The sequence below is a fragment of the Pelobates fuscus genome, chromosome 13, assembly GCF_036172605.1.
Source record: "Pelobates fuscus isolate aPelFus1 chromosome 13, aPelFus1.pri, whole genome shotgun sequence".
Lineage (NCBI taxonomy): Eukaryota > Metazoa > Chordata > Amphibia > Anura > Pelobatidae > Pelobates > Pelobates fuscus.
The window spans coordinates 42,561,887-42,578,413 of record NC_086329.1 but is presented as its reverse complement, the minus strand read 5'-3'; the positions used below and the strand labels follow the sequence as shown (position 1 = coordinate 42,578,413).

Sequence of the window (16,527 nt, the reverse complement as noted above, 5' to 3'; positions counted from 1 at the left end):
AATTTCTGGCCAAATGCCCGTACATCTCTGCAATCACAATTACAGGAAGACACGTTTACCTTGAAAATGTTGTGCAACTTCTTTTGAAACCACTACAGATTGGAACCTGTCCTCTAACTATAAATCATTTGATTTAATAATTACCTGGATGTAAGTACATGACATTTAATTACATATAACAATATTGACTGATGTCATAATATGTAATCCATGTAATTAGTACTTAATGTTAAACATTAAAAGGTTCTCGGGTGATAACTATCTAGGTGTTCAACATTCCAAGTCAATCACTGCTGAATAGGCTCCACAAACAATTACATCGATAATGAAAAAGTGGGAATTCCACATGATCCATGTGGCTTACTACGGGTGGTCTCCAGCTTGCTGCTGCTGTTGTTGAATTTTTTACCCTAATGGAGGGATAATAGGGTAGCTGGAACTATGGGGATACATCGTATGTCATATACAAGGTACCCAGTAACCGTACAGGAATACTAAGTTCCCAAGAAATGGAAGATTTGTTTTATTTTCAAATACATAAAAAATAAGGTTCTGTTTTCTGATTTAGTCTTCTATATTTTATTTTACAGCTATTCCTATGTTTGTCCGTTTCCTCTGTGTGTAAATGTGTGTGTGTGTCAGTGTCATCTGTGTGTACATGTGTGTGTCAGTGTCCTCTGTGTGTACATGTGTCTGTGTGTGTCAGTTTCCTCTGTGTGTACATGTGTCTGTGTCAGTGGCCTGTGTGTATAAAAGTGTGTCAGTTTCCTCTGTGTGTATGTCAGAGTTCTGTGTGTATAAAGGTGTGTGTGTCAGCGTCATGTGTGTGTGCCAGTGTCATGTGTGTGTAAATGTGTCAGTTTCCTCTTTGTGCAAATGTGTGCGTCAGTGTCCTCTGTGTGTTAATGTGTGTGTCAGTTTTCTCTGCGTGTAAATGTGTGTGTCAGTTTTCTCTGCGTGTAAATGTGTGTCAGTTTTCTTTGCGTGTAAATGTGTGTCAGTTTTCTCTGCGTGTAAATGTGTGTCAGTTTTCTCTGCGTGTAAAACTGTGTCAGCTTCCTCTGTGTGTAAATGTTTGTGTCAGTGTCCTCTGTATGTAAATGTGTGTGTGTCATCTGTGTGTAACTAGGTTTGTCAGTGTTCTCTGTTATGTGTGTATTATATTTTCATTTTGTGATTTTTTTTATACTTCAGTTTGATAGTTCATACACAATATTCGCATTATGCCATACTTATTTTAAACATATTCTTTATTACCTTCAATCACACTTATTCTCCAATATGTAACTAACTCGAATTTTAGTGTCTACACGTTTTGATTTGGAATTCTAAATCAATAGAAAATTACTTTCTCAAGGCAGGGGCACTCAGGATTTTTTTTAGAGCTACTTAAACTGTTGAGAAACACTGGTTTAGAAAGTCCCTGAAAGTAAACAAATTTTAAAATCACGGGATGGCGTGATGGTCCCAAGATGCTCTGGGAGCATTCTGGAGCTCTGGCAACTGTTGAAAAATGCTGTACGAGCACTTGTGTGCTTGTGCATTCCTTCCCTGGTAGCAGGCATACAATGTAAATTAAAATATAAATAAAAATAAAAAAGCAATGGACTACATCTCCTATGACCCTCTTCCAAAAGCAATTTGGGAAAAGCATCATGGGAGATACAGAACATACAAGCTAGATTGGCAAAGGCTGGCTTCCCCCCTGCTGAACAGCAAAAGTCAAGTAGAAAGATCTGCTGGGACTCACTAAATTGAACAGTTCATTTATGTGTTTTCAGAGGCACAGGGAAAAGATTGTCAATTCTCTGATGATGAAGCTTTTTAATTTTTAGATGCCCGAAAGCTATAAATGCTCTCGTTTATCAAAGTTACACAATAGCAATGATTTTTAGAAAGCTACGGTACTGTGTTAGTGATGGAAATCCATTTGACCTTCATTAACTAACAGAATATTATGTTCCCCTCCCGAAACCATAACACAGAGATGAAGATAAGAGTTGATGGAGGCCAAAAACACCAGTTAATCACTGCATGAAAAAAATTATGATTTAGGTTGGTATTTATTCTTTAGATGCCAATGACTTACATCGGAACTGGCAAACCAGTAAATGACAAGGTATGCTCCATGGATGCATTAACCTGCACATTAAGCTAGTGAATCTGTCAGCAAAGGCATTGATTAAATGCCTTACTTGTGTGACATTTCTATCAGGATCTGCTCAATTAAATAGGTGCTTACATCAGGGCTCAAAATTTCCTATCACCCCTAGCCCTTGGCAAGTGAAAGTTCAGCCCTGGCGAGAAGTTTACCATTGATGAGCATACCATGGACCATCCAGTCTTGTGGTGGTAACTAGAGGCATCGGACTTGGAATTTTGAGCACTATTTGTATTTATGCAATTCTCCTGTTGGTTTTCAATTTGATGGTGGATGTTTTGACCACATCCTAAAACACCTCAAGTAAATAGATAGCCTCCATAGGGCAGAGAAGGAGGAGGTAACTAGGATACAGAAAAAAATGTTAGGAGTTAAGGAAAAGAATAAGGACTTGGGTTTGGGGGTTTAAAAATAGGATGGATTGAGTAGTTACATAACAGGGATGACCCATGTTCATCATGAAATCACAAAGGCAGCGTACCTTGTTTTCTGCTGCAATACCGGAGTGGAACAGATTCAGATCCAACCCCCACCAAAAAATAATAATAATAATAATAATAATTAACCAATTACCTGTCAGTTGTAAGAAGCATTCTTTAGGCACACCTGATTAAAAGTAGTGGTTGATTTGATTCTGATTTTAGGGGTTTTTACAGGGACTTTTTAAAAGTTAAATTGACCAAGACTGTTTCCTTGCACCATAACCACTACAATAAGCTTTAGATTGATAGCTCCTTTGTGCACGGAACTTAATACGTCTTTACTTGTATATCTCATCCACTCACTGTACAGAGCTGTAAAATATGCTGGCACTTCATAATTAATATGCTGAAATGGTTATAGTGATTTAAAAGTCCCTTTAAGTATACAAGAAACACCGACACGTTGAACAAAATACAGTATTTGCAGGGTTTTTTTGCAATTTGAAAACAGATACATCGATTTTAACTATTCCCTTTCCTGAAGAACATTACATCATTGCAAACATATTGCACTTTACGCTTCGATTTTCCATATTTGAATTGCAAATGAACGCACACAGTTTTAACCCTGTAACTGCCAAAGTCAGAAGAACCTTTTGTAGAAAATACAGATTTAACAGGCATTTCAGGTGTCCAGAACGTGAATAATGAAATCTAATTAATGACACTAAGGATTGAAGATTACACAATGCCTTTTGTGACATAGTTCAAAACTTGGATAAGCATGTGGCAAATAACCCGCTGCAGAAAATGTGGTTCTATATTTTGGAGGTGGCTTTGTGGATAACTATAATGTAATATTATAAATCAATGTATCCCTCGAAATAAAGCCACATTCAGGTTACACTCTGTCAGCTCAAACTGCCACTCTAGGAGCGATGGACTGCAACTCTCATTACGCAGGGCCTCTCAAGGGTCCATTACGAATGACCCATGCTCACCATGTAATGTTTGCAGCAACGTCACTTTCACTCATTTGTATGAATCTCAGACGCTCCAAGTTTTGAAGTTCATTAAAATGAATACAGAAGTCGTGTTCTTTATTCATTTTCTTGATTGATGATGAAAACATATAAACTAGAATTGAAGCTTCCAACTTGCAGCTAAACGTTTGCTGTGGTCTGTTCTAAATTTGTCTGTTTTAATTTCAAATTAAAAAAAACCAAACATTATCGGGGAGGATTGGAATAATATGGTCTCATGCACAGAGCTACAGGTTCTCTACATGGCGGAAAGAGAATGGTTTGCACTGTATACATACTGTTCATCTCCGTGAAAATGTATCCTGCAGCATAATGTTATAAATACACAGACAGGTAAATGATAAACAGACAAGAACACGCACACTGAAAAAGAAAATCACAGAAATAGAAAAAGAGACAATGTCGGCCTCTTACGCTCGAACCATAAAAGGACTGCAACTCCCATGATGTAAGACCTGGCCTATCTCTGTAGGTTTGCTCCAGGATCCGCCTACAGGATAGAAGGTGCCTAACGGTCTTAGACTTAGAGGAACAATCAAAGCTTTAAATAGCTCAGTGAAGTGATAATGCTACCAATGGTCTCTAGGCAATGGTTTGCTTTATGTCAACCGTTTAGAAGTGTTTTGTTGCAAACTGGGTTTTTTCCGACGTTAGAGTCTGCCGCCTGTTGCCTCATGGTTAATATGGAATTTACAAGTTCTCAATGTCAATTTCATCCAACCAGGACGGCACTGTAAGGCCCTGGGCTAAACAACCCAAAGGCTGAAATTTTTTTTACAATCATAAAAATTACAAACGTAAAAATATTCTGCACTATCAATGCAGCTAAGAAGGGGGTGGCTTATGGCTTCTCTGGAGAGCTCAAGTTTCTGTCAAACTGTTTCTAAAGGATTTGAAATAAAACTTGGGGACTAGGCCCAAAGGATCTCGACACCAAACTATGGCCTCAATTTAATATTTTTGGATATGCTTTTTTAAATAATTTTATATCCCTGGATAAACTTTTACAGTTATTTAATATTTTGAAAAATAGTTTAATGTGTTTGGAAGTATTGATTTTTACATATATATTGATTGTTTAATCATATCCAAAATTATTAAATCATTTTAAAAGCTTAGCCAAAAATATTAAAATTGAGGCATATATTGGTTAGAGTTTCCCCTTTTCAAGAACAATTTTATCTATAGATTATATTTTAAATTGAAATATAAATATTAAGCTTAACACACACGTGTAAACTAATAATATGGCCACTGCAGTGGATACACGCACATCAGGACACCAGTCACAGCATGAATCATACACTAGGCCAGGAGTAGGCAATCTTTTACACTCCATAGTGCTCTGGCAAAGCATCAGGGAGATGTAGTCCACAACATCTTGAGTGCCCAAAGTTGCCTACCCCTGCACTAGGCAGATACGATGATATGATGCTCAGCATTGGAGTGCGTGGACTCACATGTGTCTTCCACAAAAGACCAGGTAGAATGCTTCTGGGAAGCAGATTTTTAGATCTTAAAATCGAAACATTTGCTTGAGACAGTGTATAGATTACATTTTTAAACATGTCTGAAGCAGATCTTGTGATTCAGACACCTAGCTATAGAGCTGCATACACTGCCAAACAAGAGAGCATGAGCCTCTACAGAAAGGTGACAAACCTTAAAGCAACACTCCAAGCACCATAACCAACACAACACTATGTAGTAGTTATGGTGCTAGGAGTGACGCCCGCCACTGATTGCAGTCAAACCATTTTCGAAATAGCACTACAGGGCTTAGCTCAGGACAGGCTCTCCACCGTTAGCAGTGGTAGCAGGAAGTGACTCATGGGGGATTCCAAGTAAGAAGTCAAACCTCCTCCTGTGAAGCCATCATTACCGATAGCTTGTGTCCAATCAGAAGCTTTTTATAGAGAGGCACTATGAAATACCAACAATGCTAATCGAAAGGAACACTGTAGAGTTAGGAATACAAACATGTATTCCTAATACTATAGTGTCTCCTCACTATTTAGATTAGAGTTCCCCTAACTTAAATAAAAAAAAGAAAAAAAGATTTCATTCAAAGCAAGTTAGAAAGGAATCTCTACCTGCTGTCTGAATGATTGGGGGAGGTGTGTCTAAGGGGATTTATAAAAGTGCAGATTTTGCTTGAAATCAAAATACTTATAGTAAAAAACTTAAGGGGACATGCACTTAACCTCTAAAGGTATTTGAGCTAGCAGATGTGCTTCAGAGAATCAATTTGTGAAGAATGTGTTCTCTTTTTTTCATTTTACAAAAAGTACAGACTGCAGTAGAAACCAGCACTTTTATAAATAAACCTTGTCACACCACCATGGCTGTCAATCAGGTAACCGGTCCTGTTATTTCCTGGCAGGCAATGGCCCAGAGTATGTACCTGCCTTGTAAAGACTTCTCATTGAGCTGCATTGGGAAGTCTGTGATTGGACAGCCACAGAAAGTCTGGAGGGAGTTAGAAGGGGAGGGATTGCAAAAAAACTGCAGACAAGAGAACTGCATTTTCTGATATACGCATAATGAAAAAAAATGCAACACATGCATGTTTTCATTAGGGTATATTTACTAAATAGGGATGTTTGTATTTGGGGAGTGTCCCTTTAACAAACATGGGAACGGGTATGAGATGACCAGGAAATTATTTTAAGCCAAAATGGCAGAAAAAATATCCAAACGATTTTCTTTTTCAACTACTCTGACATAAAATGTGATTCAGAGATCAGAAAAAAACCCGGCATGGGCTTTTACAATCTGTACAAACTTAACACTGAGTCATCATATTTAAGTTCTGTTCTCACACACCCAAATTGTGGTTACACTCACAAAAGGAATATCTAATTATGTCTCAATAGGAATTGCTAGGAAGTATAAATCATTCCTAAAAAGTAATTTGTTTCTTTAATGGATAAATTATTCACCCTCAAGGGGTAATAATCATATATAAAATAATGTTGCTGCCAAGCAGCACTTACTGGTTACAAGCCACAGCAATTCATTACAAACATGCTAATGAATGAACGGTTTTCATAAATGCAGGAATTGCCATGAAACTCCTTTAACTTGTGTATAAAGGGAACCTGGAGTTTCCGAACAGAGGCAGTCTGACAAAATGCAGATGTATAGATTGTAAAGAGGGTACAGCTCAGGCAGATTTCAGTTTCAGCACTGACATGATCAATCTGTTATGAGTGCTGGACCATACAGGACATCCCGAAATCTCCTGGCATCATGCATCTTATCTGACATATAACTGGCAGTGAAGGATGAGACAGGAATGGCAATCGGCAGCCCTGATTGGTATACCGCGTGCTAATAATAGATTCTGTGGCGCCACAAGAGACCGCAAAGTGTGATGGTCCACTGAGGAGATCGCATAGCCTGCCATTATACTGGATAATATTATTTAGCTCACCCGTTCTTGAAGTATATAACATGCGCGCGCTGGAGTCCAGTCTCCAGAAAGAAGCTTAGCTCCTGATCGGGGGCAGCAGGACCTGGTTTGGGACTTCTGTTTTGGATATTGGCTGCTTGAACCTGAAGAGTAAAACACATTGTAAGGCATAGAAGCACACATTATGCAATAAAATATCTCCTGACTGTTACAACGTTTTCTAAAAAGGTGTAATTAAACATAATCACATCAAGCTGACAGTTCCTCTTTAAAGGTTATACCTTTTTCAGAAAAACAGACACAAAAGCACAAATACGGCACTCTTCTGGACTTATATATAATAGTAATCAAAAAGTATTGCTGCACTCACGGTCTTGTCATAATAGGTATTCCTTTATTCCAAATACATAAGCTCCATATAGATCAACGTTTCAGTCCACACAGGGACCTTTATCAGGATCAAGATACTGAATATCTGAAAGTCCCTGTGTGGACTGAAACGTTGATCTATATGGAGCTTATGTATTTGGAATAAAGGAATACCTATTATGACAAGACCGTGAGTGCAGCAATACTTATTGATTACTATTGTATCACTAAAGTCTTATGGGCTGGCACACGGCATATATATTTATGCTGGGTGCCAGCCCCTTATGGGCTGGCACCTGGTATATGTGTGTGTGTGTGTGTGTGTGTATATATATATATATATATACACACACACACACACACACAACAAAAGTGGTCAAATATCTTGCTGATAGGTTAGGTTTTTAGGAAAACAGATTCCCATCGTGTCAGCAGAATGCAAGACATTAACCGTTCATTATTTTTTTTTACCCACAAAGGCACGCTGGTGCCAGGAACAGCCTTGCACCATTGCAACTTAATTCCAATAAAGTTGTTATGGTGTCCAGAGTATTACTTTCATTTTATTTTTCACAACTCACAAGTATATATTTGTTATATAAAGGGATAAGTAAGCATAATATTAAGAAATTCGGGACAGTTCCCCTTTAACCAAAGATACCTCCAAATTCACTGTGCCAAAATACCACAAAAAGGAGTTTACATGCGTTGTAACCCTTGTATTCTTTAACATTTGTATTACGCTTTAAAACAATCTAATTACTTAAGGCACAAAACTGCTCAATTTTCCATCTCCCATGGCCTTAAAAACCTCATCTGCACCTTTCACATCAAATCAATATGAATATATTAGTGTTCATTATTTCTGCAAGCGATGCAAATGCTACTTGCTATCAAACTGGATATTTTCACTGTTTTATAAAATTAATTATTTCGCTGCGAGCACAATAAACCCCGCATCAGGATGTGTGCTAGAAATACTACTGCCAATGGTATTTGTGTATCCAGAATTGTCAAGAGACTGGAGCTGGTCATTTGGAGAGAGAGAAAAAAATTAGCCTCTATTGATGTTGATTGCAGTGCGGAATAAGAAAGATGTCCCTAGTGTGAATGTGTTTATTTAGAATAGGCGAGAGATGTATTTAGCTGCAAATATATGACACGGCAAACTGAGTGCCAGGATATCTGCCGCAAAAATTAATGTTTAAGTGCAAGAAACTGCACTTTATAAAGTATTTATATAGAAACCTGGCTGTGACGAACTGAGCCTCGTCACGTGTTCTTGGAGGGGCCTGCTGGCCAGCCTCTTACCAAAAGACTATGGAGCCTTTAAAAAAAACAAAAAACTATGTGAACAGACTTGGTTCGTGGTATTTTATATTAGGTCCGGGAACCGAACAGCCGCACGAACCGGAGACCACCCTGGAGCTTGTTAAGCCTAATTGCTACTTTGTAAGTGTTCGTCTGCGTGGCCGCAATTCCTAAGGACGACCACGAGGTGGTGGCCATCTTGTTTGCATGAACGCAATGGCAGTGGTGTTTGGGCATGAATCTCATGCAACTGAAAACGGACACAGAAACTCCTGAACACCGCTGGACTTCCAGCATCGCCTGCTGTCGGTTCCACATCACTTGGAAAAGAGCTGTTCGGTGGAAACGTTCCCACGAACAAAGGGATCAAGCTCCAGGGTAAGACAATTGACTCTGTTCGGTAGTTTGTTCGTTTTAAAACTATCAAACTAGACTGTCCTCAAGCCCTGATTCTCTAGAACTGTTTTGGGCATGGGACCATGCGGGCGGTCGGTCAAAATTAAGACTTCCAGGAAATTCCTGAACCCCTGAACTGATCTATGTGATTTTTGGATATGTTGGTCATCCAGATCAGGGCTATTTTGGGGGGGTTTGTAAAAATGTATGTTTTTTCTGTGCTTGGAGATAATTGGATTAGATTAGTACAATTCCTGATCCAATTATCTCCCAGGCACAGAGGAGGGATTATCTGATTTTGTATGGGTGTGTCCTGGACCTAGGAGCCAATGTGATTGTGTATTTATTTCTACTGTGGTTTACTCTCAGGTCCAGTGGGGAGTGCCCCTTGCATGGGGACTGTCATAAAAGGCCAGTTGTGGCTACCACTAAACTGAGATTTGTTTTACCCATCATGAAGTCTTGGCTCACGTTTAGGGGATTGGAGAGCTATATTCACACTCTGGGGATTGCTATAATCACTATACTCCCTTTGATCACAACTCTCTGGACTAGGAGATGTCTACCCACTGGAAGCTGTATCCTGGTCTTGGGTCCAGGGTGGGTGGAGGAAAGCGAGTCCCCAACCAAGCTGCAGCAGTTTGTGGGGTTTACGGTGGTTATGGTGTCCGGTGCGTTGCTTATGGTACTCAAGGATTACTAAGAAGCAGCGATTGACTGAGATACCCGTTAGGGGTGCCAGGCGGTCCGTCACACTGGCGTTTTACATCGATAGACAGTTAGTATGTAGATATAAAAGCTTGTAATAGGGATTAGAGAGCTGTGATTGCATGCACATGCATACGTCTACCGCTAAGCATTGTGTCTTCAGGTATGTTCTGACTATCTAGACGTAACCAGGCTCTTGGAGGGATTGACAAGTTCTTTATTACAAATAACCTATTAGCTATATTGTTTCTTTAGTGATTTCTCAAACAGCTTGGAAGGCTAATCAAGCCTCTTCTTTACGTAAAATATTAAGATTTACAAGTCTCCACCATCTACCTACTTGTCCAGTGCATACAAATGTTTGAGACAACGAGTGAGCATGCAAGGGATGTGATCACTTGTACAAACGCAGGAAGAAGTTGTGGTGTAGTCAGTCATTTCATGGGAACATCAACAGAGGACTGTTTTGTATTTTCGCACATATGAAAAAATACAATGGTGAAGGACTTGGGCCATTGGCCTGCCAAATGTTACAGAGAGAAGATGGCAGTACAGAAGCAGATGTTCTGCTTGGGAATTTGAAATAAGTACATAGTATTTATTTCCCAGATTTTAAATATTATCATGGACGCCACCTGTGTGCATCGCATCTAAAAAAATATTTGAAAATACACGGACCGCTTTAACCCCTTAAGGACCAAACTTCTGGAATAAAAGGGAATCATGACATGTCACACATGTCGTGTGTCCTTAAGGGGTTAAATGCTCTCACTTGTTAAAGCACTTTAAACCTGTTAAACATGTTGACCAATTTCAAGTTTGTTTAGCGGTTTGAGTTTACAAAAACACAATCCTCCTTTAGCTGCAGCTAAATATTTGGTAATGCTGAGTTCCCAAGGGAAGTAGAAACCAAATAACCTTTGCTGGGAGTAACACAGAAAATTACAGATTCTGAACGGCCTCCAGCAACATGTGCTTACTGCAGGCTTTTTACCACCATCAGTAATGGATGGTCAATGAGGGCTTAATAACTTTGATCCGAATCCAAGATGGCGACCTCAACACAACTATAAAGAATGTTATTAGTTTGTTTAATGATCGCAGTATCATCATGTCAAGACCTTACTACACACCAAGACTCCACAGGAATTCCTGAATATCCATGTGTGCCATTTCCAGGAGATAAGTGGCCCCTCTAGGGGCAAGGCTCATATGCACAAAATACTCTTTTTTTGTGCCATTTTAAATTGTGAGTGTGCTATTTTTGGTTGTGTCTTATATTGTTATAATAAATACTGCACTATACGTTTTTTCTTTTTCTTGCTTCCTTCTATTTTAGTGTTACCATACTACGGAGTACCTGAACTTGTATATTGTTCATCTATACTTCTACTCCAGATTCTTCACCATTGACACCTGTTCACTATGTGACTGCACTATTTGATATTATTGATTTGCGCCTAAGACATAGGTTATACATTGTATACCGTTTTTCTCTGCATATTATATCTGTGAAACCATAAGAGGGGGTTTTGTCTTCTAGGCTGCACTATTTATCACTTATTTAGATTGCACCTTTTTTTTTGTTATATCGTCATGTTTTTGACCTGGTTTATTTAAGAAACAGTACAACGACACAGAACAATGAGTACAGGTGCCAATGCGTCAAGCTCACCCTCTCAGTCTCTTGAAGGTATAGTAGCGCTATATCGCCGGCTTTTTCGTAGCATGTGATAATTTCCTGGTCACGGTCCACGTGGAGACTGTTCGTGGAAGAAGACAATGGCAGCTTCTCCAAACAGAGACCTAAAAAGATACATATTTAGTGAGCTTTCCATATAGTAATGCATTCTGTGCAGACCTCTGTTAACCTTACATAGAAGAAGAAAAAGGGGGGGGGGGGGTTGGGGGCACACGCAGAACCTGCATTTCTCAACAGAAAGTAAAGTTTCTTGCACTTAAACATTGTCGTAAAAAACAAAATGTATACAAAATACAAAATAAATAGTGCTAGTACAAAATTAACTTTGATTAAAAGAGCATTGAAAATATATATTGTGGAAAATGACACTAAACAATTGAAGTGATAGTGCTTTGATGTAAATACTCACAAAGCATGTCCTAGATCTGCTCTATATAAAATGAAAAATAATATAAAATTGACAATACTATCCAAAACCTCCCCAAATTTATACTTTCCTGTGGTCCACGCCAAAGGGGCATCTGAAACACCTCCCACCTTAAAACTAGTTTAGGAGCCACCGTTAATGGGGTACTGTGGCATAGAGGTGGGCTTAACACAATATGGTCATATGGTGGAACTGGATCCTGGATCCCCATATTTGTTTGCTGAGATAGGAGATTTTAAGTAGTCTTGTAATATGTAAAACTATATTTTGGTGTGCGTGCTGTTCCTTAATCTGTATTCTCCATTAACCTTTCAGTAACTCCTTGTTGCCTGAATCTACAGATCAGCAAGTATTACTAACTAATATGTACTGGCTTTGTCAAATATAAAAACACGGGCAATAAAATAATTAAATGAGAGGAACTGACTTATTTTAGAATAGAGATCAAGGCTTTAAAGAAAAGGAAGTTAAAGCAGAACCATGAGATTTTTGTACAACTCAATAGTGAACTAACAGTTATCAATGGGTTGTGCTTCTGGGTCCCTAACATTAGCCATGGCAAACCGTGCAAATAAAATTAACACTTTGGCTGTGTAAAGGCAAACATGCATCATGGGACATTTCTATACAGATAACCAGGCACGCATGACCGCACCTAGAGCATCATGGGATGACACAGAAGTACCACAGCACCCTGTATCACTACTCACAGCAGTAATTGCTTCAGCTTTCAGAAGTGACAGATCTGCCTTAAAGCGGCACTGTCATGCAGAATCCCGTTTTTTTTTTAACCCCCCTCCCGCCTCCACTACATCCAATTGACCCCCTAGTCACCCCCAAATACCCCTAAGCCCCCCAGATTACCTATTTTTAAATCGTTATCTTCTGCCCCGATCTATATTCAGGGCGCCGCCATCTTTGTGAGGGTAGGTGAAGTCCCTGTGGGACACGTCATCTGCCCACACTAGATAGCACTGAGATTCCCGCACATGCCCAGTGAAACACCTGGACATGCGAACGGGAATTTCATCTATTCATTCATTAGTCAGACAGGCGAATGAATGAATAGAAAAAATCAGACGAACAAACAAACACTGAATATCAGTGTTCGTTTGCTCGTTCGGTTTATTACAAGGAGGGAGCTACCGGCGTGCAGCTCCCTCCTTGTAATATGTACAGATAGAAGCGGCAGGGAGCAGTGCTCCCCACCACTTCATAAGCCCCCCATGCCTTCCCTCACTCTATGGAGGTCAATATGACCCCCATAATATCACAAGGGAGATAAAAATCTCCCCAATGCCCCTACTCGCTATACCGCGAGTAGGGGCATGTCCACTAAACAGTGAGCAGCCTGTAGCTGCTCACTGTAGAAAAAAAATTACATAAATTTACATAAATTACAATAAGGGGGGGCGGACCTATTGTCCTCCCCCTCTCCCCCACCCTGAGCGGCTTGAAATCCATCCAATCACAGTGCTCTGTGTCATTTTACACAGCGTGGGGAAATTCCAAAGAACTTTCCCACGCTGTGTAAAATGACACAGAGCACTGTGATTGGATGGCTTGAAATCCATCCAATCACAGTGCTCTATGTCATTTTACACAGCGTGGGAAAATTCCAAAGAACTTTTCCAGGCTGTGTAAAATGACACAAGAGCACTGTGATTCGATGGTTTTCAAGCCATCCAATCACAGTGCTCGGTGTCATTTTACACAGTGTGGGAAAATTTCAAAGAACTTTCCCACGCTGTGTAAAATGACAAAGAGCACTCTGATTGGCTTTAACCCACCAATCAGAGTGTTCTTAGCCTAATTGCAGGGCGGGGCAGGCTTTATAAGCCTTCCCCCGCTACCCTCCATGGGTGAAGATTATTATTTTTTTGCGCTCGGGTATTTTATTTTATTTTAAATTCGACGGGTATGATGGCTTTTTATTTGGCCTTTTTTGGGGCTGAAAAATTAAGATTTTAGAAAAAAGAAGACGTCAAATAGTAAGTTTAATTTTTTTTTTACAGGTTAGTTATTTTATTTCTCCCTCACTATTTTTAGGGTGAGGTGGGTAGGTAGGGGATAGTTTGATTTGGGTGGGGGGAGGGGTGACTTGGGGCTTGGAATCCTCCATAAGGCAAGAGTCCCTACTTTGTCTTATGATTTTAAAGAAAACTAAAGAAGACAGGAAGAAAAGAATAACAGATCCTGAGAGAGGGGGATAAGAGGAAGAGATTGAGGAAAGGTAAGTTCGGCATGACAGTGCCGCTTTAAATATATTTTTTGCTTTTAAATCTGTAAGAGAGAAAAATGTACTCGTCCCAATTCTTAAATATTTATATTTGGGCAATATAGTTTGCTAGAACAACAAAACAACAAATTCCAACATAGGAAGCAGCTGTTTTTTTGCACTGTATGAAAACACAAACCCACCCACCTATATGGTAGCATGTGCCTTATTGTAGGAAAGGACTGACCCAGAGTGATGATGCAAGGAGTGCAGCAGTGAGGCAGACACACTATCTGTTTATGAAATGAAGGGGGCAGACTTTTCCTTTCAGTTCAGATAAATCGGTCCTACGTGGACATCGAATGACAGACCCATATCACATGTCAAACCCTGATCCTTGGACATGTCTGAATGGTCTCTCTGAACATTATCACCACATCCTCTCAGTCTTACCAGAGGAAGCAGATATGAAAAGCTCATGTTCTGTCTTGTCCAATTAGTCATAATAATCAGAGTACACAGACAGCAGAATAAACCCAGCAATTAGAAAAATAAATTCCCATCAATGGCAAGTGAAAGTTCAGGGAACGTTATGCATCCAACATTCAGCTACTCCGTCAATGTGTATGCTGCCCCCTTCTGCCCCTTCTAAATAAAGCATGTATAAAAACCACATTAGACCCTTCTAACTATGCACAGTACCTCCTTCTAAGCAAAACATGTATTGTGTCTTTATCCAATGCTCCTACAACATGTATACTGCTTCTTTCCAATGCACTCCAATAAAACCTTTACAGTGTTTCTAAATAAACATTGTATACCGCTTTTCAACAGAACATATACACTGTATTACTGTTCCTTTCTAATAGTCCCAAATAAAATACGTTCCTTGAAATAGAACCTGTATACTGCCCTCCTGTCCCAGTGATCTCAATTAAAGCATTTCCTGGAAATTGAATTGTCCATTTTCTTTCTATATGAGCACGCAATGCATTTGGGGGCACATCATGGCCATTGCATTTGTTTCCTTTGAGCAAATGCGGTTGGACTAGCATCACATTTATATAAACACATAAGTGGAAAACGTGGCAGGTGTTAATTTGCATTGCGCAATGAATGCTCTGCTGTTAATACACTGAGCCGGGAAACCTAAATCCGTGAGAATCACCCTTTCACCAAGGGTGGCAATAAGGGAGAATCCCAGCCACTACAAATTTGCAACTACCATCCCTGATTAAGAGAATAATTGCATTTGCTTAAATTAAAGCTAAAATAAAACATTTGTTTTGGGTCTTTTTTTTTTGCATCATTTATTTTATACATGTGTGTTACAAATAAACACACGTGCAAATATAATTTAATCTGAAGAATCTATTGTATATTCTGTGTTTGATTCCAGTTGCACAACGTTGCAGAATATGTTGGCCCTATGTAAATAAAATGAACAATGTGTTGTGGAGGCCAACAAATTAACACATTAAAGCATTGAATTTCCCTAAGGGGATATAGTAAAGACAAACAGCCTATCTAGTCTCCCACGTGTCCTAGCTATAAAGCCAAACTGCATATCCCAATAAATGGCACTGTGCAATGAGCACAGCTTCCTGCTCCACGCACCTCCTGGCTGAACATCAGAGAGCGGGTAACTGGAAGCTTAATGCGTAGGAAAAATCATTTCATTCTCCCTAATGCATGGGATTAGTGGGGGGTTTAAGGCAGTTAGCGCTTGGTAAATGCCAGGCACGAGGGGAGTGGTTGCGTTGGTATGCACAGAGACATTCTGGGCAAGAGCCGAATGCCAGAAGGAAATTCTTCAGCAAACTGAATCAAGTAAAGCATTCACACATTCAAATAGGGTAAGCCAATTAGCAAATACCTGCAGATTAATTAACCCCCCTTGCGGCTATGGCACTCTAAGGGTTAAACAACACCAGGACTGCGTTAAGACACATGGCATTCTCCTGCTCCATTTAATAGAACTGAATCAGTTACCACTATATTTTTTGCTGTGGTCTCAGACAGAGTACATTTTCTGTGTCTGATAACCACCCGCATGGCTCCAGATACTTCCCTGGTTGTCGTAGCAAGCAGTCTGCCCCTTTGCTTTTTGTAATTATTTTAATGGAAGCAATTAGGTGCACCGTAGCATTAATATATATTTCCGATTAAAGCCCAACATCTGATAAATCCGTAACAAATGTACCTGGGAGAAAAAAGGAAACACTAAAAATGGCATTTTATGAAAAGGTGAAACCTTAAAAATTGACCCCCAATGAAAAATAAAAAGGACAGTCTTGTTAGTACTGCAAGATGCCACGAATTTCCTAGAACTAAGCAAGCAATGAGCGATCCTGT

The 16,527-nt window shown here is 39.5% G+C and overlaps 1 protein-coding gene across 2 annotated transcripts in view; it reads right to left on the bottom strand.

The window, feature by feature from the left end:
• TTC7B (tetratricopeptide repeat domain 7B) overlaps positions 1-16,527 on the bottom strand; it is a 163,181-nt gene that overhangs the window by 101,085 nt on the left and 45,569 nt on the right. For both annotated transcript variants that reach the window (XM_063440135.1, XM_063440136.1), the window contains exons 4-5: positions 11,501-11,631; positions 7,063-7,184 (exon numbers count right to left, since the gene is read on the bottom strand). In XM_063440135.1, coding sequence (XP_063296205.1) covers positions 7,063-7,184; positions 11,501-11,631 — 253 coding nt within the window. The remainder of the gene's footprint in view (positions 1-7,062; positions 7,185-11,500; positions 11,632-16,527) is intronic.